The following is a 24,725-nucleotide window of genomic DNA, read 5'->3' on the forward strand; positions in this document are numbered from 1 at the left end:
TTTAAATCCTTTGGAGACCCGCTGTCCAGCACGCAGCAGGTGAGGTCAGGACAGAGAGAGCCAACAAATTATCCTTACGGGAAATTAAAGGTAGAAAAATATGATGCAGTTATGAGAGATGCGGACAAAGTAATCCAGCCGAATGCACTTACATCAACTAAAGTCCAAATAACATGTATTAACTTGATTCATACTGGCACAGAAATGAAAAGAGGGCATTGCATTTACTGAGTTTTCTGAGTGTAGTTTCACAACAACCACATCAACACAGCCCTCTGTGAATTTTCTTGAGGTCAACATATCAATAGTGGACTTCAATTCTGATTAGCCTTTAACCAGGCAAGTCAATTAAGAATAAATTCTTAATTTGCAATGACAACCTGCCAGGGGGTATTATGCCTGTTGATGGGAACATATCGAAAAAATGGAAAAACAAATGAAATCTGGGGATGGGAGTTGTTGTCTTATTATTGCTTCGACCAATCTGAAAATATATTCACGCATATCATGTAATGTACACCGAGGGGTTTGCACAGGCACATTTTTCAGCCCTGCTCACACCCAACAGCCACATCACTCAGTCTCCACCTGCGCCTGTTTTCATCAATCAATATTGCAGTGGCACTACATGGCACAAAGTCAAACAGTGTCCTCTTGCTGAATGAATTGGCAGAAGAAGCTGGGAGATTAGATTGCATCTCAGGAATGCTAATTCACCAGGAGTCTGGGTCTAGGGATGTCGTGATTAAAGACTCAATTTCCCAGAGGTCAGTGTGGTGTGATCACATATTACCACTAACTGATGGAGTGTCTGTGACATCTGCACTTTGACGATATGGCTGTCACAAACGGTGACATCAACACCCCTTACACGGAATAGAGAATCAGCCTGCTGCCTTGGATTAAGCATACTTATCTAAACATAAACGTGCACGTCTTTTCATGCAGTTGAGGAGTTCTCCAGAAACCGAGCCACGCTATCAAAGTGCTTATTCATGGTTTAGTTTATGCAAGGGATGAAGGAGAGAGGCCTACAGCATCTCTGGTATGAACGGTTAAGCCCTGAAATGCTGACATACAGTATTATCTTCACATAACAGGAAACCTCGCCTCGCATTATCCCCTACATGTGTCCCAGTGGAAGGCATTTCAGTGCAGAAGGCTTTAATACCATTGTGCTCTGCTGCGCCGGGCCTGAGTCGCACTGACAACGCTCTGAGAACACAGCACTCACTCAATTCTCTGAGTTTGGTTTATTAAAAGCATTTCATCTCATGTCACGGAACATAAACTACAGTTACAATTACCACTCTAACTTATGTAAATGTAATATAAAGAAAAGCAGACACATAAAATAATACCACAGCCGGTACGCAGCTGACACGACATCATAAAAACATACATACAGGTTGTTTTCTGTTATTTGATGTAACACTCATCATTTGTGTTGCTGATTGATTTGTTCATTGTATTCCTGAGGGTGCAAGTCATGTTATCTAGTAACAGCACAGTTTCGGTATGTTCCTAGAATATGAAATACATTCTCATCAATAACAGCTTCACCACAATGGCCACTGATTTGTTTGTGGCCGACTCACAGGATTTCAAATGGTGCAAAGCGGCCAAACAGTCAATAAAACTATAAGTAGACACTGTGCAAGTAAATTGAAATACGAAAAAAAAATACGGTGTGTGACCCAGGACACACCTCATTTCCTGACTGGATCCCTGCCACAAAATAAATACTTCAAGACTGAACAGGTATGACAAGCTGAAGTTGCATCTTTGCTTCCTTATTTCTAGCTAGGAAGAGACTGTATGCTCCTGAGAGCCTGAATTGGGATTACAGCACATGCAAGCATTTTTTTTTTTTTCAAACACACACATCTGGCATACTTCCAGTTCTCAGCTCTATGCACATCCTGCGATAACGCTCTTTCCTCTCCTTCGTTTCTCTAGGCTGCTGGCTCCCGTTTCTAATTGGCTGCAGTTCCCCTGAGCGAGTTAGCTGATTGGTGCTCCGCTGGTAACAAGTTTGTAGTAGGCTCCCTTGAGGGCCATGAGCTGATCGTGTGTTCCCTTCTCGATCACGAAGCCTCTGGACATGACGGCGATAATATCCGAGTTTTGAATGGTCGATAGGCGATGGGCGATAACGATGCACGTCCGGCCTTCCCTGGCTTTATCCAGGGCGTCTTGCACGGTCTGGGATAAGACATAAACACACATAATGAACACACACGCAGTTTACATTGACTTCCCACGCGAGCATACATGGAGAAACCAGCGTATGTCATCCCACACAGACACGCATACACATAGGGTTTGCAATTATAATAATTTCACAGTCATGCCTTGATTACTATCATTAGAACGTCCTGATGGATCCGTGCACTGCAGAAGCCCCTTTGCTCCGCAGCATGGTTCAGCCATGCTGAGCTCATGGACCGTGTTCAGTTTACAGACGCTCTATTGGAGGGTTGGTGTGAACTGTGAGCCACTGGTGATAATAATAGCAATGATGAATGATAATGATGTTAATGATAATAATAATTAACTGGCTGCTCTTTTTTTTTTTTCTCTCGGTGCCTGAAGAATATCAAGCAGCCATATTGTGCTGCGAATTTGAAGCCTGTGGATTCCGGGGTGCCGCTGGAAGGAGAGGATCAAGGGAAACTCTACCTTCTCGCTTTCGGTGTCTAAAGCAGAGGTGGCCTCATCCAGGAGCAGGATCTTGGGGTCCCGTATGATCGCCCTGGCGATGGCGATGCGTTGCTTCTGACCGCGGGACAGCTGTGAGCCCTGCGAGCCCACGTTGGTGTCGTATTTCTAATGCAGCAAAGGTCCAAGAACAAAATTCAGATTACTGTAGCTCTACACAGAAAGCATAAAAGTACAGATTACACCTTGCTGATACTAAACTGGAGTCCCTTTTGCACATTCTGCACCTCAGTTGTCTTAAAGCTTAAAAATCCTTCTCTAACTCATCTGCATCTGCTCCTTGGTGACTGGAATAGATTCAGTAAGGGAAATCAATCAGGGGTAATGGCTTTCACCTAGACTGACCTAATCAGAGCACTTCATGAAAAGAGTAAACATCTAAATACAAGGGACATAATGAGTATTTGTTCAAGATATTGACATCTTGTAATATCAAAGAACATCATGTAAAGATTTCTAATTCTTCAAAAGCACCGTTAACCAAAAAAAGACACTTTCTTACTTAATCCTGGTGCAGTCTAACCATCCTGATAGTGTCTGTGTGATTTGGCAGGGTTTCCAGTCTGCCAACACTCCAATACAATGGGGCTGGATGAGCACTGTTTTGTGGAGCTCAACCCATCGCAAATTTACATATGAAAAAAAAATCAGCAACAACAGCTCTTTCCAAAAACAACGGCAAGGTTACCCAACATAATCCACAGCCTTAAGGGATGAATTTCATTGGGAGCTATTTCCTAATGAAGAGCTCTGGCAGACTAGGTGTATCTGCGGCTAATTCATATTCATTGAACGGTGGATAGATACAGTTTCCTCACCAAATCACACAAAAACAACCTGGATGGATAGAGTGCACTGGCAGTGAGTGGGAAGATATCTTTTTTTTTTTTTTTTTTTTTTTTTTTTTTTTGTATTTTGTGTGAACTGTCCCTTTAAGGCATAGAGCGAAACCCAAGGGTGGCTCAGTGGTGCACCCCTCAGAGAATGTCTCAGCTGTGTGTCTGAAAGCGCTCACTGGCTGTCTAAACAAATAGTACCTCAGGAAGTGACATGACAAAGTCGTGAAGCTGGGCTTTCTTGGCAGCGGAGATGACATCATTCATGCTGACGTCTCGTGAGTTGTCGCCGTACTTGATGTTCTCGGCGATGCTGCAGTCGAACAGGATGGGCTCCTGGGATACGATGCCAATCTTGGAACGCAGGAAGGGGACGTTGACGCGAGACGAGTCATGGCCGTCAATCACCTGCAGGAAATGATTGATTTTACCATTTAGAGCAAAGCGATACCATAATAAAAGGCTGGAAATACAATCAGCGTAACGAGCCATTATATCATAGCCTCCGTCATAATTTCTGTCCTGTTGGAGGTCCTAACGATGTTAAGGTGATATTGTCCTTTTCAAAATGTCCGGCAGAGCACCAGGACTTTCCTGATTCCAAACCACTTCCAACTCAATTAAGGACCTTTGAATGTTGGCTGTGATCCCTCACTGGCACAAAGGCAACCTGCAAACCCAGGTGACGTGCCTTGAATACATTTCAAAAATAAAACTGAGAGGAAGCATAAATCTGATTAATAAATCAATTAAAGTGCTGTGAGAGTCAAAAATACCTGAATCAACAAGTACACTAAATGTGCAGCGGTGAGCTTTTGACATTGGCGTAGAGATGTATCGACAGCTCAGAGGTTTCACAGAGTGTATTGACATTCAAGGTGCAAGGGCAATAGGACTTCATTATAGTGCAAAGCAACAGCGCAAGATACACCGTGAAAAGCAGACTCGCTCAACATTATCAGTTATTCATTTCAAAATGACACCTACTCTGATGTGAGGTGAGTGCTGGCTTAAAGTCAGATCTCAACTTAATGATACCGTAATCTATCTCTGTGGTTTTCAAAGTGAGGTCTACGGACCCCCGGGGGACCTTGAGGGGTATCCAGGGGGTCCTCAACAAAATGAGGAATATTTTCATCTCACTAAAATTGAATATACTTTCCAGCTATGGCATTTTAATGATTTAATACTTGAACAAAAGACTCCACACAATGCCTGTCCACTTCAATAACCTGATGAAGCTCTCTGTACCAAAATGTTGTTATTAAATATCTCTTACTGCAAGTGAAGTGGACAGTGTGTGGGAGTGTTTTGCTCTGTCTATGCTGACCTATACTACTCCTACACACCTGTCAATCCATAGGTGTGCAAAGGTACCACTCTTTTAATGATGTAATAGTTAACATAAACCAAAATATCTTCATATCACGGTCCTTAGGGCAAAATCACCTCAAAAGGGGATATGTAAATTAATCAAAGTTGTTGACTTTGATTAATCTGGACTGGACTTTGGAATCCAGAAAATGAAAAAGTCTGAAAACCCTCGATCTATCTTACAAAAGAGCAGAGGATGTAATCAATCGATAACCATCTGTGCATTTCTGTATTTTAATAACTGGGTCAACAATTTTCATATTACTTTTCATATTATATCATTCATAAATAAACATCCAAATCCAATTTAAATGTAGTGCTGCATTCTTTTTGTTTGTGTGTGTGTGTATGTGTGTGTGTTTACATATCCCCCTCACCACTCGGCCGTGGTCAGGATCGTAAAACCTCTCCAGCAGCTGGACGCTGGTGCTCTTCCCGCAGCCGCTGCTGCCCACGAAGGCCAGCGTCTGGCCGGGCTTCACCGACACGTTCAGCCCGTTCAGGACCTGGATGTCTGGCCTGGTGGGGTACGTGAACTTACAGTCTATGAATTCAATGTTGCCTCGGAAGTCACTCTGGAAACAAGCAGGGAGGGAGGAAAAAACAGGGGGAAAGGGGGTGCAGAGGAGAGCCATGTCAGTATGCTTCTATGTATGTTAGGGTGCCATCTCCTGTCCACAAGAGAGAGGTTAGACCCTCCACCCATACAGTGCATATTATACAGCATAGTAATTTGAAAATTAAATCCACACATGCATATAACACAAATGAATGCTATAATTATTGCAAACACATTTAAAAATAGCCATACTGTTTTGTATGTTAATGGCCTCAGTAATTAACAATCCTTATTTAATCTGTCTCTTCCTTCCATCCACATCACTCCTTCATGACTGATATGCATTGAACCAGTGAAATCAATTGGGAATCCAACTTTTCACGTGGAATCTCTTTGAATCAGACATTGAAAAAGGAGGCAGTCCTCCAGCAGAGCACTTACAGTAACATATAGACAATCTCATACCCATTTGTCTCCCTCGTTGCTGTAGACATTAATCTTGGGCATGCGGTCAAGCAGTTGGAAGAAACGCGCTGCAGAGATTTTGGCCTTGGCATAGTCTGGGGTGTAAGACGAGGCTCTGCCAAGGGCCGTGCCGCTGGTAACGATGGCGGAGATGACCCTGACACAGAGACCAGCGAGAGAGGATCAGAAAGTATACTGCAATTTATCGTCAACTACAGTTCTGCCAAAAGCCAACTGGAAGTTGTTTCTCCGACTACACAGGATTTTATACAGACTTTATGCAGAAATGTACAGAACAAAACTGGTTTAACGGAGCATCTAGACAACAAACAATAAATTTGTCCTCTCACCTGAAGACCATGCTAAAGTGGAGACCCTCTTGTCGCACCAGGTAACCTCCAAATCTGTAGGAGGCGGAGTTGGCCAAGAAGATAATGCACTGCGAGAAGCCGTAGCAGGCGCCGTACACGTTGGCCTTTTTTATGGCTGCATGGAAGGGAGCGTCCAGCTGGGCTTCATACATCTCCACGAAATTCTTCTCCTTCCCCAGGCCCGCAATGGTCCTGATGTTGCTTAGAGCCTCCCCTGAAATCTGCACAAGAAATGCTGGATTCAAACTGGGATAACTGCGAGAGGAGGAGGAGATAATGCAAGTGGAATTGCCAGTTTTGTCAGGCAGGGGGTCAAATGGGGGCTGCAGATAATGCTTGGCGTGTGTTTTAAGAGGGAGAATAGCATATAGATAAACCATTTTCTCCCCTCTTATCTATATCCTCTTTCCTGATGCTGCAATAACCCAATTTTCCCCATAGGGATCATTAAAGTTTCATCTCATCTACTCTATTTGGAGGACCGAATGGGTGGGGTTTACCGCATCAGGATAATTAAGATAGTGTGCAGCAAGTTCACTGTAAATTGACTTTCAAATACTTTCCTTTGATTATGGAACTTTCTGCCATTCGCTGTATTGTCCTCTGTGGCAAATCACATCTGTCTGCCGCCAAGGAGGGCTAACATAATCTTATAACACAACCTATGCTTGAAAACCACATAGGCCACCTAGTAGAAGCTTTTATCCAAATAACTTTCAGTGCCATGTGTGGGAATTGGACCTTACAGGGTTACAAATTACAGAACCGCTTAAAAAATACTAGTGGACCCTGATTTGACTCCAGCTTAGGGCTTTTCTTCAGTGGCTGTACAACAACAGAGCTGAAAACTGCATCCTAAAAATAGGCACTATTGTTATTGTTACACTTTCTCTTATCTGCTGACAGAAACAGCTGATCTTCCTCTGCTCCTGAGGGTTTGGCAGGCTGGTTGTGATCACGTTTTGACCTTTCAGTGAATATCTGGATGCTGCATCCCTGGTATTTATAAATGAAACTGGGGGCTGTGCTTGCACCATAAATCAAACAGCATCTTACCTGTCCGGCGGCCTCCATGGCCTGCTTGTCCTGCTTGGCGAAACCTGTGAGCATTTTAGCCTGGAAGCCTCCCGACAGAGCCAGGAATGGCAGGAAACACAGGATGACCAGAGTGAGCTTCCAGCTGAAGTAGAAGGAGATGATGATGGCCACGCCGATGTTGGTCAGGGAGTTGACAATCATGCCGATCTGTGAGCCTGTTGCCTGAACGGAGGACAGGTGGATGAGGAGGATTTTGTACCCAACACAGTGAGGAAGCTGTGTGATTAGGTAGCATTTTTAAGAAATATGTAGAACTGTCTTATTTAAGTAAGACACATGGGACACATCCTAGTTAGTTTTCTTGATTTGGCATAATTTTAAGGAAACATTGAGTGGAAATATTGAGTAGCTCCTTCGCCGCAGAGTTCCTTTGCTGGTTAGTGCCAGTGAGTCAATTATGCAAAATTGCCAAGGGTCGATTGAAGGGAGGACCCTTTAGATTCAACTCAAGGGACTGAATTACATTAGTTAAAGACTGGTATGCACCCTCCACTGCCTGAAAATGTGTTTTTTTTGTTTTTTGTTTTTTTTTTCTTGGACACACTGGTGCTGGAGCCTATCCCACTCACTGGGCAGAAGGTATGGAAACATCCTGGACAGGTTTCCAGTCCATCACAGGGGCAGTCGCCATATTTCTTCTAAATTCTTTCATCTAAATTAAAATAACTTTTAGGATAAAATAAGTAACTAATAAGAAACGTTCCTAACCAGGTAGTATAGTGATAGACAAATGACACAGACCCAATGTGATAGGCATTTCACGGGGCGTTTTAGCAACCTTAGGTGCCAGATTTTGCACATGAGGCAACACAATGAGGGCAAGAATGTTTAGAAAACTGCAGTTAAGTATTTAAGTTAAGAGTTAATACACTCCTCTGAGACTGACAGCTCACCTGACATTATCTCAGTTGTCTCTTTGCAGTTGACCCCCCACCAAATATTATTTGTCAGAGCTCTGCTTCTTAATTTAACAGTTGCTGCACTGACTGTGAGCACTACAAAGAATAATTCATGTTTAATGGACATTAATGAGTCTATAAAAAACAGATTTTCCCTTAAAGCAAGTCAAATCTGGGATAATTTAATTTCTTTTGTCACATTAATTTGTTTTTATTCCTGCAAGTGGAATATCCTGTTATATTCAGCCTTGTTTCAAGGCACTGAAATGTGATTATAGAAACTTTATGTAAGTAAAACTGCACTGCAACTGTGCCGTTATCTCACTGCACTGGCCAAATTTTTCACTTAGGAAGAGTAAAATTTTAAGGCTGCATATAAGATTAAATGAGTAAAGCCTGGGTATTTTTTCAAACTCACCCCTTGGACCTGTGAGGCGTCGGTGGCGAGACGCGTGGTCAGCGCTCCTGGGCTGTTCCTGTGATCATCAAACCAGCCGATCTCCTGGCCTAGCATGGCTTGGAAGCCCAGCCGCCGCAACCTGCGGGTCAGCAGTTCTCCAGACTTGGAAAAGGCATATCCCTGCAGACATAAACAACACACTTTCATTTAATGTTATTAAATTACAAATTACCATCAGGGTGGTCATCACCATAATGCAATGTATTAGTGCTGCCCGTGGGGAAATTCTCTTTTCGCCCACCCCTGCCTCCACAGGGAGGTCGGAGCACCGCATCAGCTACAGAGTAGCTGCAGAGTTGCTCCAAGACACCTCAGCAGGGAGGATGCTCACAAATACTTGGACTTGACCCTGAGTCCTCCAGGTGAAGGGGAGTCAGCCATTAGTTTTCATAATTATAAAATTCTTCCTCATCATCAGATCGCCCTCTTGAACTATCTTTTTAATTTTCTAAAGTAAAGGAACTTGACTTTCTTGACTTTCCAATAACCTTTTCTTGTGAATGAATAGAGGCATGGACGCAATGAGGCAACCAGTTTTGGAAAAGCAAACTGCTTACCTGCAGCAACTGGGTGCAGAAAGATATCACACCAACCATGACAAAGAACAGGCAGATGCTATCAATCTCCTTCCTCTGGACCACAGGATCTATTATGGAAAATGTCTACACACATGCACATACACACACACCCATACACATGCAAACATGCATGCATGCCACACAAAATATATAAGCACAGGCATACAGATGTATATACAAATAAATAAATGTATACATGTGAAAACACAGGTTTTAACTTAACCTATTGCTCAATTCTCATTAAAATTAATGCAAAACAATGTTTATTTTTTATGCTTTCCTCCTCTCAGACATCCCATATCTTCCACTGGGGAATTTATAGGACTGTGCTGAAAAGACAGAGCAGGCCTAACCGGTCTGTCACACCGTTCAGATCACTATAAAAATGTAGGTCAAATCAGTAACCGTTAGATCAGCAACGATGCTCTTCTGTGATAGATGCCTTAATGTTACCCACTCAAAATGGCATTATTGACTAATATACTCCTATAATATACTTATTGGAAATACCCCTCCATGGTGTATCAGTGGGGCAAATCTCTGATGCAAGTCATCTTCTCAATATAACCAGAGACCCACCAGACCCACCAAAGTCCTTTGTGCCAAAAATTTCATTTTACAACACACAGTCTAAAAGACATAGGAGTAGCAATTTGCATAGTGTTTCTTTGTTGTTTTAGGGTGGCATTCTGCTCATCCATTGGTAAATGAGCCAAAATGAAGATACATGGAGAGCAGCTCCAGCGACACTGGAGCTTAACACCGTGTTCAGGCAGCGCACATCACGTCAGGGTGTCAGGCAGTAAACTCTATCTTTTCCACTTTAAATAGCATGTCTGCTCACACTACTCGCATCCATCAAATACTTGACGCTGACGCTTGGTTCAGGTTGACGGTGATGGATGCGCAAGTTCTATTTTTTGATGCGACGCACATAGTTTTTGGGAAGTCCCGCCACGGGCCCCGACTTTCTCCTGTCAGAAAATACGGCGTAAACACAAAACAGCTTAACAGCTGTGAGTCCTAACACATGCCGTGATGATGGATCGTATGTGAACAGCAAGGGAAGCTTGACGCTAAAAAACTGACACTTTAAATCTCTCAGTGTGTAAGATGTAATGGGAATGAAGTGTGCTCTCCATCTTCTGTGCTGGATTTCTCCCTGTATACTTGTTTAACAACACCAAGTCTACAAAGAGGCTCATAGTCTTTTATCTTTAGGGGCTGATATTGAGATCTGGTGGCTAACATTTCTGTCTTAGATCACTGTTTTTTTTTTCCCTCTCTATTAAACTCTACTGAAGCTGCGCTGAAAATCTCCCTCAGTGACGTCAGTGGATTCACTAACTAGTTAGTTAGCTGCCCAATAACAAAAATATAACCTGAAATATAACATGGCACCAGAAATACAATATTAATACAGTATTAATTGCCAGGCCGAGGTTTTAAATAGCATTAATGTGTTTCAGACTGGAAATTTCCTTTAGGTTTTTAGATAAGATATGTTTCCAAATCTCCTCATCTTAGCGGTTCATTTCAGTGTGAAATATATGAAGGCATATACTTTTCATATGATGGATAACATTCATATTCCAAGCAATATGGATCAACTATGGAAAGGGTTTGTTAAGTATTGTAAAAAAAAAAAAAAATTTGAGGACTTTAAGCTTACCGCCAGTATCTGACTGAACAGTAGAGAGTAGACAGGGTTGACCCCTCCGTTGACTGCAGCCCCAAAGGATCCAAAAATCATGTAGGGCCACTCGGGCGAATTGTATTTCAGGATCCTGGCAACTGGGGCAGGCTCGATGGTTTCTTCCTCTTCCTCCTCTGGAGTAGCACTCTGGGCATTCACACAGGAGTACGTAAACATAGATGAGCAAACACACACGCTCACACAGATTACCAGGAAAATTCCAAACACACGAGACACATGGGTTACAACACCACCCAGTCTAGCATGCGACCGTGAGGTTGTTCACCAGCCTAAACCGCTCCCACATGAACTTTCACACCTTGGTTTTGTTTCCCTGTGACGCAGAATAAGCTCTGGGGCCGAGCTCTCCGGCGACGGGAACAGAAGAATCGGGCACGAGGTTGGACAGCTGGGACCTGGTCCTCTGGCGGATGGAGGCTCTGCAAAAGTCAAAAGCACAAAACTTTTTCTGGTTGGCTGCTGTTTTTAATATCCGACACTTCTCATTTCTCACACAAGATTATGCAAGAATATTCTAGGAGAGCAGGAATGTGTTGTAATTATTCTACTGTCTGACCCTGGTTGGTGATACACTAACTCAAACTTCCTGTACTGACTACGGACTGTGGATGACAGACTCAGCTAAATGCCCAAGATGTTAAATTAAATTAAATATACATGGGTATAAGAAAAAATAATTACCAATTTACCAATTTCTACAATGACAAAACTCAATTTCAGCCATAAAACAACTACTGTAATACTCCAATTTAGATGCACAATCATGCATATGTGAAAAGACATTATAAGCAAGTGGAAAAGTGAAGGAGAATGTGTGTGTGGGTGTGGGTGTGGGTGTGTATGATACCTCAAACTGGCACGGTAGCTGCCTGCCCTGCTTAGATTTAGCTTCTCTGGCTCTTCTTCATTGTCAGCCACTACAAGAAGAAATGCAAGAGTGAGAGACAATCACTTAGTTGTCAGTATGCATCTTTACATCATTAGATCCTCGCAGTTTCTGTATGCCGACAGGTTATCAGATCCAAAGTGGAAGGCAAAGCAAAGAAACAAAACTTCTCTATTGAGCTGGACCTACTTTCCCGAGCCTTCTCATTGAGAGCCTTGTCTCCTTGGCTCTGCAGGGTGACGAGGGTGAAATAGACTCCCTTCCTTTCCAGCAGTTCCGCGTGCTTGCCTCTCTCCACAGCCCGGCCATGCTCAAAGCCCACAATCACATCAGCATTCTTTATGGTGGACAGCCGGTGGGCGATAGAGATGGTGGTGCGGCCCATGCGTACCTAAGTGCAAATCAAAGATGTCTCGGTCCATCCCATCTCCATTTCCCTGTTGTCAGCTGAAAACTGTCTACACAACATTGGTTTTTCAGAAACTACAAAAAGCCACCTTCATCTTAACTTGGCTGCCTTGCATTTTTGAGCTTATGCATTTGGTTTTGACGAATCAATGAACCTCACAACCAAGAAAAAAAAATCTTTATTTAAAGGACTTATTTGATGCTGAAGTCTCGAAACAGATGACCTTGTCAAAACGTTGTCGGCTCTGAAGTGCAAAATAAATGAAATGATCGTCTAATTCCAAAAAAAAAAGTTTTTGTTTTGAGAAGATTTCAGAAAGCCAAAGATTATAGATTTTCCTCAGCCCACACAGGAGCATATAATCCTTAGCGCCAGTTAACCATAAAAATCACAAATTAAAAGATGAAAAACTGCATTTATCACATTTTGGCCACCAGACATTATTTTTTTACCTCAAATGTTGCAAAGATCATGCCATATGATGTGCATTGCATTGCAATTATTATGCAAAATCACATATGACAGAAAAGCATAGAAGTGATTAAGTGGATTAGGCGATAGAGGCTCACTGGGATTGAACCTGAGACTCTACTGGACAGTCTCTCTCTGACCAAATAGATTTCACTGACATCCTATTGAGTTATATACTCAAAACCAGAGGTCAGAACCACAGCAGATGCAGTGCAAAGGTCATTCAGGCTTACTTTATCCAGGGCTTCTTGAACGATGGCCTCACTCTCGTTGTCGAGGGCTGAGGTCGCCATGTCCAGCAGCAGGATACGAGGGTTTCTGACCAGCGCCCGGGCGATGGCAATACGCTGCTTCTGTCCACCACTCATCTGACCTCCGCCTTCTCCCACTAAGGTGTCAAATTTCTGTCAAATTTCACATTACAGAGAAAGTTATTCATGTAATTGGCTGCTGCTCCAGCTCTATTTTCATAAACTAATTTTTGACTTTTGTCAGACAAATTGCCGGTAGCGCTTCACCTGTGGCAGGTCCATGATGAAGTTGTAGGCGTTGGCCTCCTTGGCGGCCTTGATGATGTCATCCATGTTGACCCCGGGTCGCCCGTAGCGGATGTTCTCGGCGATGGTGGTGGCGAAGAGCACGGGCTCCTGCTCCACGATGCCAATCAGCGAGCGCAGCCATTGGATGTTCAGCCCTCTGATGTCATGACCATCAAGGGTCACCTGAGATCGAGGTCGGAGAGAGCCGGTGGTTTTGCTAACACTGATGGATGATGCTGTTAAAGCACTGGGCCACTTTAATGTGGCACATGCAACAATGCTAGATTTAGGTGTTAGGGCTGTTATTCCTGCGCATAACTGCCATGCTAAGAGGGTTATTTGCTTGATGAGGAGTTGAAGGGAGTAAGGAAGTGAGGGGTATAAAGAAATCTAATTTCAGTAAAAGTGAGAAATGAGGCTATTAAGACCCATTGGCTGAATAATGTAACAGATTATCATGTACTTCTATCACCCTCTGGGGATGGTTATTTTTGTCAGGACTAGAATAAAGCTTAAAAGGAAGGAGGTGGCAGCTACAATGTGTCAAGGGAGCGTTCAGTCTCAGCATCTGACATGAGGAACGTAAGACTTCTTCAGGATGTCACACTGACAGATGGAGTACAGTATATCACATGACTGCCGCGTGCGCTCGGAGTTTGGGATTAACTAAAGTATATGTCACACAAGCATGCGGCACCCACCATGCCCTCTTTAGGATCATAGAAGCGCTGGAAAAGCTGAACGGCGGTGCTCTTCCCGGCTCCACTGGGCCCCACAAACGCCGTGGTCTCCCCAGACTTCACCGCAACACTTAGCTGGTCCAGGATCTGAGCAGAAGTGACAACGACACCATGGCAACAATTGGACTGATAGAAGTGACAGCATGATTTATGCTTTGAGAAACATCTTCACTGAGCATAAATCGGTATCAGCTTAAAGGTGGGGTCAGCGATTCTTGAAGAAGATTGTTGATATTTGAAATCAAAAGCTAGATTTACTGTCCCTCTCACTCAAACTCCCTTCCCCCTTTCTTGTGCATAAGTATGAACTGATTAGCTGGAAGTGGGCTGTGTAAAGTGATGCCTGCTGTCAATGAAGTTCTGTTATAAATGGAGATGTGCTGGAGTACCTTGACTTCAGGTCTGGCGGGGTAGTGAAAGGTCACATTGTGAAACTCTATATCACCTTTGACTCTGTCAAGTTTATATCCAGCCTCTGACAGACAGTCAATCTCTGGCTCCTGGCAAAGACATGTTTCAAAAATGACAACTGTCAGTAAATGAGTCACAGACCAGGAGTGGATACATTTCTTGATTTTCATGGGTCGAAACCTTGCAAAAGTGCAACGTCAAGCATCCTCACCCTGTCAATCGTCTCAAATATGATGGTGGCAGCGCCCCGACCTGCAGCGAATGCTTCCAGACACGGGGACGCCTGGCCCAAATTCATAGCTGCTATCAGCACACCAAAGAACACCTGAATGGTAAAACGGCAGAAACAGTAAAGAGATGTATGAAAACCTTTTAGTTTGACGTTTAAGAAAAAGCATTAACACTTTGTCCTGCTACCCTCAAGTATGCACTGTGTGGACTGGTAATCTTTCAGCTTTAAAAATGTAAAGTAGGCACCACAAGCATTTGGCACAATTTTGCCTGAACATATTTAGCTGACCTAGAAATGTAGAGGATAGAGGTGAAGTTTTTTTTTTTTTTTTTTTCTCTCTCTGGAGCTTTTACAGGGCAGCATATTTTGGGTTGTCTTGTTTATTTTTCCAGTCATAAAAATTGGAAATAGGAGAGTAGAACTGCAAAATGCACTGGTGAGGCCAAGAAATACCAAGGGGCTTATGAATGCATCTTGACATCTCACCCTAAAAAATAAAACAAGACTCTCAGGTGTGAGTCTTTCTCCAGGAAGTGAAAAAAAAAAGATCATCTAAGTTTAACAAACCATCCAATGGCAAATAAGTGGGTTTCCCCTTACTGTTGATGATTTCATTGAGTTATACCTGCAGTAAAGTTCCTGGTGTGTACTCTGCAGTGTCCACCACCAGAGTGGAGCCGTACCAGAACGCCAGAGCATAGCACAAGAAGATGATGAACCAGATGTATCCGGTGAAAAAGCCCATGATCAGACCCTTCCTGATGCCCCAACGCTGTGCCGAGATTAAGTTCCTGTCATATCTGTGGAAGAAGAGAGCACCTCACCACAACTCAGCTCCAAATAAAAGTTATTTTTTGGGGAATATCTCACAAAACTTTACCTTTCCACTTCCTTCTTCTCTCCACCAAAAGCAGCCACAGTCCTGATGGAGGAGAGCACCTCGTCAGCCACGGCTCCGGCTGCAGCGTAGGCCTGCAGCTCCATCCCTGTCAGCTTAGACACAAACTAGAAGCAGGGGAGGCAAACATATGCAAAGTTAGCAGCTTTGAAAGTCAAGAACAGGAGAGGAGAGATCCACAAAATGCAGCAAAACAAAACAAAACAGTCTCACCAGAGCCATAAGAGCGGTTCCGACGCCGATCAGCGGACTTGCTGCGACAATGACGAGGGTGAGCTTCCACCCTTTCACAAAGCCCACGCAAAAGCCACAGACGAAGGTGGTGAAGCGCTGGATAAAAATACTAACTTGGTCCGCTATGGCATCATTGATCTTGTTGATATCACTGTAACAGAGAAGCAACAACATCACAGAGATATTAAGGAACCAGTTTATGCAGCATAATGGCAAACGCTCCAGATTTGAAGTCGTACATTCACACTTTCTTTAGTCCTAGTGCTTCATTTTGTTCCTCTAAAAGAAAGCATATCATCGTTTTTCCCACTCACTCTGACATGCGGGTGTTGAGCTCCCCTATAGAGTTGCAGTCAAACCATCCGATCTCCATTCTCATCACCTTACTGAAGTACATTCTCCGGATGATCTGGATCTGCTTGGCAGCCGCCGTCACCCACAAGGAAATCTATCAAGTCAGAGAGAGGCCCTGTTTAGTTTTATGGTTCTGTTACAGCTGAGATTTAGGAGCGGTTGGGGCAGCAGGGTGGCATAATGAGTCAGGGGCCTGCCCTTCAAATGGTAAATTCACATTCAAGGCCCTGTGCTGGCCCGCAGGAGTGGCTGTGAGCCAGACACTGAATCCCTGTCAGCTCCATGGGCCTGTCCGGTAACCGACCCTGACCTCGGATCTCCTTGTGGAGGGCAAAAAGAAACTTTTTCCAGGAGAATCAATAAAGAATGTCAGAGTTTCCTTATTACTGTATAGTGATGCATTTAGAAAATAATCTATTTAGCACCATGACCGGCTTGGCTGGTGCTGATGATGTGAAAAGCACCACCCCTTCAGCTCCTATTATTGGCTGTGGGATTTCACGCACCAATTCTGAATCTGAAATTTTATGAGGTTAATACAATATTGTCGTTTATCATCTGTCAGTAGGCTCATTGTGTGGTCATATGGCGAATTCTGGATATTGTAACAGTTACCTGCAAGTATCCCAGCACAAATACAGCGACTCCAATGCCAACATAATAGAAGGCAAAATTGGTCATCTCATATTCAATGTCCAGAAGCCTGAAATCAGTAGATATAAAACATCCATAAGGGCAGCCATACAACATACATGGGAGTTGCCGTTTTTTAACACTATATTCCATGTTTCTAAAGGCAATCTCATGCATTAATTACAAGCTACTTACCCACAGGGCCTTCCCTCCAGCGGTTTGAGCATCTCCCATGTTGAATTGTTCATGACGCCCCACTCTGACTGGTTCAGCGGTGTAACCTGCTGAAGCACTGCGGTGTAGTTCTGTTTCCACTGGATCGTGTTGTTCACACACTCTTTCCTGTCATCGTTCAGCTCGTTGAGCTCGATGTCATATTCGATGAAGGTGTCGGTGAGCAGGCCGAACACCAGCAGCATGAGAGGCTGGGCTGAACCGTGCAGCACCGCACACACACTGCCTGCGATCATCATCAGTATCTCCCGGCAACTGGCAAAACGGAACTGGACATGCATACAAACAAGTGCATAAACACCCATATAGACACACAACACACACTTGTATCAATTCAATAAATCTGTCAAACACAATATTGATATTAAATGAAATGTAATGATGTGACTTCAAAGGACAGGCTTGGTATTTTTCAACGTTGGGCCATATTAAAATGCTGACATCCATCATTCATAAGGTTGTAAGCTCGGGATAAATTAATGCTCCACAAACTGAATTTTCCCACACAGGCAACAGCAAAGACAAGCATGTCCATTTTTCTTTCCTCTGACTTAGCAGCAGGATGGCATGGATGTATGAGGTTCAAGGCAAAACATGCTAGAAATCACTGTCTAAAACCCTTTTTTGTGTAGATGGAGAATTACAAAACGTTTTTTGACTTTGCAGTGTGTTCCCTCTATTCAAAAAGGCCGTTCTGATGGTTTTTAAAGCCGAGAATGAGTGCCCTGTCAAAGTGTGTTGAAGGCTAGCAAGAGGCTGCAGCAATGGAGATTTTCTTTTGTATCTTTGGTATCAACATTTTAATACACCATGGGCTGAAAAATACTAAACCAAACCTATAAAAGGCAAGGCAAGGCAAGGCAAGTTTATTTGTATAGCACCACTCCCACACAAAGCAATTTAAAGTGTTTTGCAGAGGCATAGAAATACATTCACAAAATAAAACACTGAGAAAATCAATAAAAGCAGAAAAAAAATTAAAAACAACAAAAGACAAAAAACAAAGCAAGAACAGCCATAAAAAGTCATATTCACAGAGACATAACTGTCCAACTGAAGTGACATACCAGCTGAAAGAAACTAATCCTGATTGCCGGCTGCTGCTTTTTTCCCTGAGCTCTGCACACAAGAGAAGAGTTCAGTCATTTTTATGCGGGTGAATGCGACAAAACGCGAAAGTGCTAAAACACAGCTCTTCACTCACTTGTCGTCCTCCTTAGATGTTGCCATTGTCCTGCAGGGAGGAACGGAGAACACACTGTCAAAGGATGAACACATTCCCTGATACAGCAAAACTGGGGAAGACAGTGACTTCCTAGAGAGGTAGGAAATGTAAAGAGTACGTACATGTAGGACCCAGCTGGCTCTGTAAGACAAAATACAGGAGGAATCACATGAGTTCACATTTACATTTTCAGCTAATGAGGTAAACAGTGGAATAACCTTCAAGTTCTACATAGATACTGTCAAAGAAATGCTTCTGAGCTGCCAGGCCTGTCTTCCCTTCCTTCCCCACAAAAAGCCCTGCATAGTTTTACATTTCATAAAACTTGCAATTTCCACATTGTAATGCTCTACTTGCTGTGCACTTTGCAGCTCAGTGCTTTTCAAAGTTGGGTCCAAGGGTTCTCGAGGGGTTTCCACAGGGTCCCCAGCAAAAATGAGCAATGGTTTAATTTCACTATTATTTAATTATGAAAAAAGAAAAAAATAGGAGTGATTATTTTAACATTATCGGCTCTGTTTCGCGCTGGCACAGGTCAAGAGCAGTGCCTTATGGTGTGCTCACATCTGAATTCAACCATCAGATATGTCTCGCACATCGACGCCGACTCTGGATGTGACATCACGTGCAGGTGAAGGGGAGCATTTGAGTAGCAACAGCTGGCACGGCAGCAGCAGCATTAGCATGTTCAATAGAAATTATGCAAAACAGATTGAGCGCTGTACCATCAGCCAGGCTGCTTGCCGTTTATGTTTTTTGTTTGATCTGTTTGAGCATTGTACCACAAAGCACCGGGGAGTGGGACACAGCTAAAATCACCAAGGAGAGCTGCGTTTCTCTTGGTTGTGTGTGCGAATTTGCAGGTAAAATGTGACCTTTGCACCTGAATGATGTGACTGATATCTTCTGCGTGGGTTTTTAGTTGATGTGTATGGGAAATGCAGCAAATTTCCATAGAAGTTTAGTGCTAATGTGCTAATGTGATCGGCCCATTAGCACAGGCAAACTGGTAATTTCATTGGTGGGCAAAATTTCAGATGCCCTTTTCTTCGGTTATGCCCGTCAACGCTAGATCTGATATTTACAAAATAGATATTCACCGCTCCCACGGGCAGCTGGTGCGGTGCAATTTTGGGCCCAAAAATCCACAAATAGTATTTATAACTGTGGCATTGTTTGCATTCCTATGTTGCCAAATATGAGCAACTGAATGATTTTTTTAATTAACTACTTGGGGAAAACAAACTACCGGCAATCAGCAAAATAAATAAATGGAAACACAAGTTATTGTGCTACGGTGTTTGTTGGAACGGCACATGTTATATTGTGATTATAAGCACAATATCATTATGTGCAGACACAGTGACCAGGCTCTCACTACAAATATGAATCGCATTAAAAAAGGAATATCATCTGTCTTTGGCACCATATTTGGACGCAGTATGTACATATTTGGCGTGCTGCATGTTTATATTTGGTGTGTGTTTGTCAGTGTTCAGATATGACATCTAAACATTTTAATACTTAAAATAAACCAAATTATCTTTTGATATCAGCATCCTAAGGGCAAATCACTTCAAAACTGGGGTGTGCGGCTTGAAGAAAGTAATCTTGGGTGTCAAAAAAAAAAAAGATGAAAAAAAACAAAAAACATTTTAACATATTGAAAAAATTACAAACAACCTCTCAGTCAATCGATAGTGACTGTTTTGTTTATTTTATTTTATTTCAGAGGGTGTTTTCTGGAGGTAAAGGAATACATAGTGTCTGTAAAATTTAAAGTGGTGCACCATACCTTCGTCTGTCACCTCATAGCTCTGGTTGTCCTGTCCCAGCTTTTTGATGCTGTGCAGTCTCACTGATCCACTTGGCATCCTGAGTCATCTAGGAAGACACCCCAGTATAAACCAGTGTAATCTGTTTATGATCGTCAGATTAAACCTTGAATCCCACTGGAAACACTCATTTTTGAGCAGCTGAGGTACTAAAAATGAAGTCACTAGCATTATTCGTCATCAAGCATTTCCTCAAAAGAGAGAAACTTACCCACACGTTGCCTTTGTAGAGTAACCAGCCTTTCTTCTTCTTGCCTGTAGTCTCTATTGGATTCACCCAGAAGGTGCAAATTCTTCAAGTGCAGACTCAAATAGTTTCAAACTCGCAGTATTCCTATAGAAAGTCCCGTGTGCTGGTACTCAGCTGTTACATCCAGCAGCCAGTTTGAAGTTGTGGCAGCTTGTCTCTTCAGTGCAGGAGGATACATAGGGTACCTGAAGGCTGGCTGGGGCCATCGCTCGCTCTTGCAACACGTGCTGTTATTGAGCAGGAGTGGGCTTGGTTGGAACTTAAGGTCAGATCGTTTTGTTTGGAGGTAAGTGCCCTGTCGGTTCATCCTGTCCAGGAGGCCATTGACCTTGCTGGGCAAACAAAGACTCTGCTTGTGTATCAGGCCGAGACGAACATGCGTGTCATACCTTAAAATGAACACAATGCAATCCCTCCTCATGTGGAAGAGCTTTAACTTCTATGAACTTTGTACTTTTTAGAGAAAAAAAAAATTCATTATTATGATAATTGTGGAAATGCTTTTGTCTGATGTCAGATCTCTGCTATTGTGTGTAAATTTCCTGTTGTAGGGCTACCGCAAGGGAAATGAAAGCTGGATTCACACATCAAACCCCCGAGATCTACTTTCAGCCTCGGAACGAAAAATTGATTTAACTCAAGAAGAGTCAGAATAGAAACGCTGAACTGGGATGAGTTTTCTCTTTCAGATCACAATGAAAAGAACAATCATGAAAACACAATCTGTGATCTTCGTCCTGGACACACACACACACACGCACGCACAACTGATAAATGATGTTTGATGTGCTGCATGGTCACACTTTAAAATTGTGTGTAAAAATTCTTTGAGGCCATCAAACTCAATAACATTGTACAAATATGACTATAAATAATTGCAGATGTATATACTCATACAGTACATATTTGTATGTATTCATCCCATATATGCATTCCTTTTGCAAATATACCTTTTACTGTCTTTTACAGCATATTTGTGGTGGATTCATCTTGAAGCTATTGCATGTCACTTTACATTGATTTAGGAATGGGTGTGTAGACGGCTGCAGTACAATGACATTTAAATACACTCGAGGTTATTGCCCTTTTCCACACTCCTGGTCTGCTTCATCGTTATCTTTCCTGCTTTTTGCTCATTATGAAGATATTAAGATGAGTCATAATCGGAAAAAGCACTCTTGTAAAAAAATCTGTTCTTTACTGTTGTCAAAATGTCACAATGTAAATTATAATAGCACCTATTTCATCCCTTTCAGATCAAAAGGAAATCATTTGTATAATATATCACAGAACTCATTTGTTACATGTATTGGTATGGATATATGTGATAAAATGGAGAATATATGTTCACATAATTATCATGTAACAATTTAACAGTAAATTACAACGGTACCTCACACTGCCTACACATCTCATGTTCACACCTGGTCGCCTGCAGTCATCTCAAGCAAAACTCATCCCTCTCCACACATCACACTAGCGTCCTCTTGTGGCGGGATGGACTTCCCACTGCTATTCCTGTTACACAACACTGCTCTCCTCACAAAACCCAAAGATCCAGTCATTGACCCATCAGATCATCCAACAGCAATTTTATATCTGTGACCATAATGGTCACAGATATCCATTAAAGTCCGTTTGCCTTGTTCAGCATGAGGTCAGTGATCAATAAGACTTAGTGATTTTATTACTTGTTTAAATTTGGATTTTTATTTTTGACCAAGACTACGAGTGTTTCAGCTCTCCTCCAGTTACTGGTCATGGTGGAGGCCTCACTGTCGCTTTTAAAAATCAGCACAAAAGCAGCTTCATCGTTGATAAAAACTTTTTTTAGCTTTGAAGTGTTAATGCGAAAAATTACTGGGGCCACGTCAGTGTTGTGTATTGGCATCTATCAGTTCCCCAAGGCAAATCCAGTGCTCTTGTTGGAATTTTCAGAAATTTTATCATCCATCACTTTAGAATATGATAAGATGATCATGGTTGGAGATTTTGACCGACACATAGATGACGCATCAAATTGTACTACAGTTGAGTTTTTAAATCTGACTGAGTCTTCTAATCTGGTAAAACATGTCTCTGGACCAACTCATAGTCAGGGCCACACTTTAGACTTGGTGTTTACACTTGGCCTGGACCTACATAATGTGTGCATGATGGACCTCTAATTTGATACTCAGCTACAGGTTTCTCCCAAGACATGTAAACATTTAACCCAGTTCCAGGCAGTTTCTGAACACACAGCTGATGAATTCTGGGTCATTTTTAACGAGGAAAAACATATTTTGACTTTTAATTCTGATATAAATAACAGCAATTCAATCAAATTTGTTTGAAGACTCTAGACATAGTTGCCACAGTTTGAACTAAAACTAAAACAGCTGTCACTTCTTTACCGTGGATCAGTGAGGACATTCAAAACCTTACAGGAGAACTGAACATTAATGGGAAATGACAAAACTCTAAGTTCACTACCTGTACATGAGTGATCAGCTTAACAATCAAAAAGTAAAAGAGGCAAAAACCAATACTTACATAGCTACTACAATCCCAATTTATTATTTACAGCCATAAATCAGCTTGTAAACCTCTTAGCACTCATCCTTCAGCCTCATCTGCTGCTGATTATGAGGCATTTCTCTCTTTTTTGTTAACAAAATTCACCAAATTCAAGCACAAATTGCGCCTCCCATCCCCCTCATGATTCTGCCCCGTCTGCATCCTCAGTTGCTACATAGCCTCCAACCAAATGATATGGAATTCTCATCCACATAGCGTCTCATATGAAACCCTCATCCAGTCATCTGGATATTATTCCATCCAAACTGTTTAGAAAAGTGATGAGGGAAATAGGCCCTGCTCTGCTTCAAATTCTAAACAACTCCCTTTGGTCTGCATGTGTCCCAGATTATTTGAAAATAGCCTGTTTTCAGTCACTGCTTAAAGGACCTGGCCATGACCCAACAATTAAAAAAAAAAAAAAAAATTAGACCAGTCTCAAAATTGCCCTACATCTCCAAAATTTTTAAGAAGATTGTCCTAGAGCAGCTTTTGGGAGTGCTCAACAACAACTGCAGTTTTTGAGAAATTTCAATCTGGATTTTGCCAACTTCCCAGCACAGCTCTTCTAAGGGTTATGAATGACTTATTAATGGCTGCTGACTCTGGACACTGATCTGTACTGGTGCTCCTTGAATAATCAGACTTAAGGATTAGGCGGGCGTCTCTGGAACAGCCTTGGACTGGTTTTCCTCTTATCTGTCAAATAGAAGGTTGTATGTCTACATTGATACATTTAGCTCTTCAATTGTACAGGCGACATATGGCACACCTCAGGGTTCAATTCTTGGACCAATTCTCTTCTGCCTGTATGTCACCATAACATCTAATTTCACCGTTATGCAGATGATTCACAGTTATATTTATCCATTAAGCCGTGCAACTACATTAGACGAGCAAGACCACAGACCTGCATTATTGTAACACCCTGTTTACCTGCATTAGTGCCCAAGATCCAAACTTCAGACCATGCAAAACTGCACTGACAAAACGCGCTTCTCACAGCACCCCAGTTTTATCCACCTTGCATCGGTTGCCAGTTTCTTTTATGATCCATTTTAAAATTTTACTTATAATTTACAAGGCTTTACATGGCCAGGCTCCAGAGTACACTAAAAAAACTCCTCACTCCTTACTGTCCAAAAAGCATGCAGCAGCTCCAAAGTCTAAATTAATTGTTAATCTTAGATCTGCAGACATTGACTGCTTTTAAATCCAGCCTTAATACATCTGTTTTTAGGTTTATTTTAATATTCTATGGTTATTTGTCTTATCGTTCTTTTTAATTGATTTAATGTCTTTGAAATTGATTTTAAATTGTGTGCTTTTAAATTGCTGTTCTTGTGTGTTTGTTTTATATATCTCAATTTGAGTGTGCTTTTCTGTTGTCTATGGGAATCATTTTGTGCATCTTGCCTAAAACCTGCTATACAAATAAAACTATTATTAATATTATTATTGTTGTCCATAATCAGAGTCATGTATATTGTTTTCTAATGCTCGTATTGCAGCTTCACACATACATGAATAAAGTGTGCTTAAGGTTCAACCCTAACCCTAACACCCCCCCCCCCCACCCCCCCCCCCCCCCCCACCCCCCACACACACACACACACACACACACACACACACACACACACACTCATTCGCAGCTGATAAATGATGTTTGATGTGTTGCATGGTGTTACGACCTGTGGGCGTGGCGACTAGCGTGTGTTGCAGAGATTGCTGTGCCTG

General features: G+C 42.4%; 1 protein-coding gene across 1 annotated transcript; it reads right to left on the reverse strand.

Moving 5' to 3' along the window:
- Positions 1-1,611: 1,611 nt before the first annotated feature.
- Positions 1,612-20,218, reverse strand: LOC115374934 (bile salt export pump-like). The gene is made up of 28 exons (XM_030074101.1): positions 20,140-20,218; positions 18,467-18,485; positions 18,324-18,353; positions 18,187-18,238; positions 17,081-17,388; positions 16,868-16,955; positions 16,213-16,346; positions 15,878-16,049; positions 15,647-15,771; positions 15,392-15,566; positions 14,746-14,859; positions 14,513-14,623; positions 14,085-14,210; positions 13,363-13,566; positions 13,078-13,248; positions 12,154-12,355; positions 11,926-11,995; positions 11,377-11,497; positions 11,034-11,204; positions 9,341-9,445; positions 8,742-8,903; positions 7,383-7,586; positions 6,306-6,547; positions 5,956-6,112; positions 5,309-5,506; positions 3,759-3,965; positions 2,683-2,829; positions 1,612-2,205 (listed from the first exon to the last, which is right to left on the reverse strand). Exons 1-28 carry the CDS (start codon positions 20,216-20,218, stop codon positions 2,005-2,007), a joined length of 4,095 nt encoding a protein of 1,364 aa, XP_029929961.1. The 3' UTR covers positions 1,612-2,004.
- Between the last annotated feature and the right edge of the window lie 4,507 nt (positions 20,219-24,725).

The sequence above is a fragment of the Myripristis murdjan genome, chromosome 2, assembly GCF_902150065.1.
Source record: "Myripristis murdjan chromosome 2, fMyrMur1.1, whole genome shotgun sequence".
Lineage (NCBI taxonomy): Eukaryota > Metazoa > Chordata > Actinopteri > Holocentriformes > Holocentridae > Myripristis > Myripristis murdjan.

Bases quoted from the DNA above. Each gene is read 5' to 3' on its own strand.
- LOC115374934 (XM_030074101.1), bottom strand. From the start codon at position 20,218: ATGCCAAGTGGATCAGTGAGACTGCACAGCATCAAAAAGCTGGGACAG. The intron at 16,050-16,212 runs GTGAGTGGGAAA...TCTCTGTTACAG, and splicing joins CTCAACACCCGCATGTCAGA to TGATATCAACAAGATCAATG. The intron at 5,507-5,955 runs GTATGAGATTGT...GCTTGTTTCCAG, and splicing joins GCAACGAGGGAGACAAATGG to AGTGACTTCCGAGGCAACAT.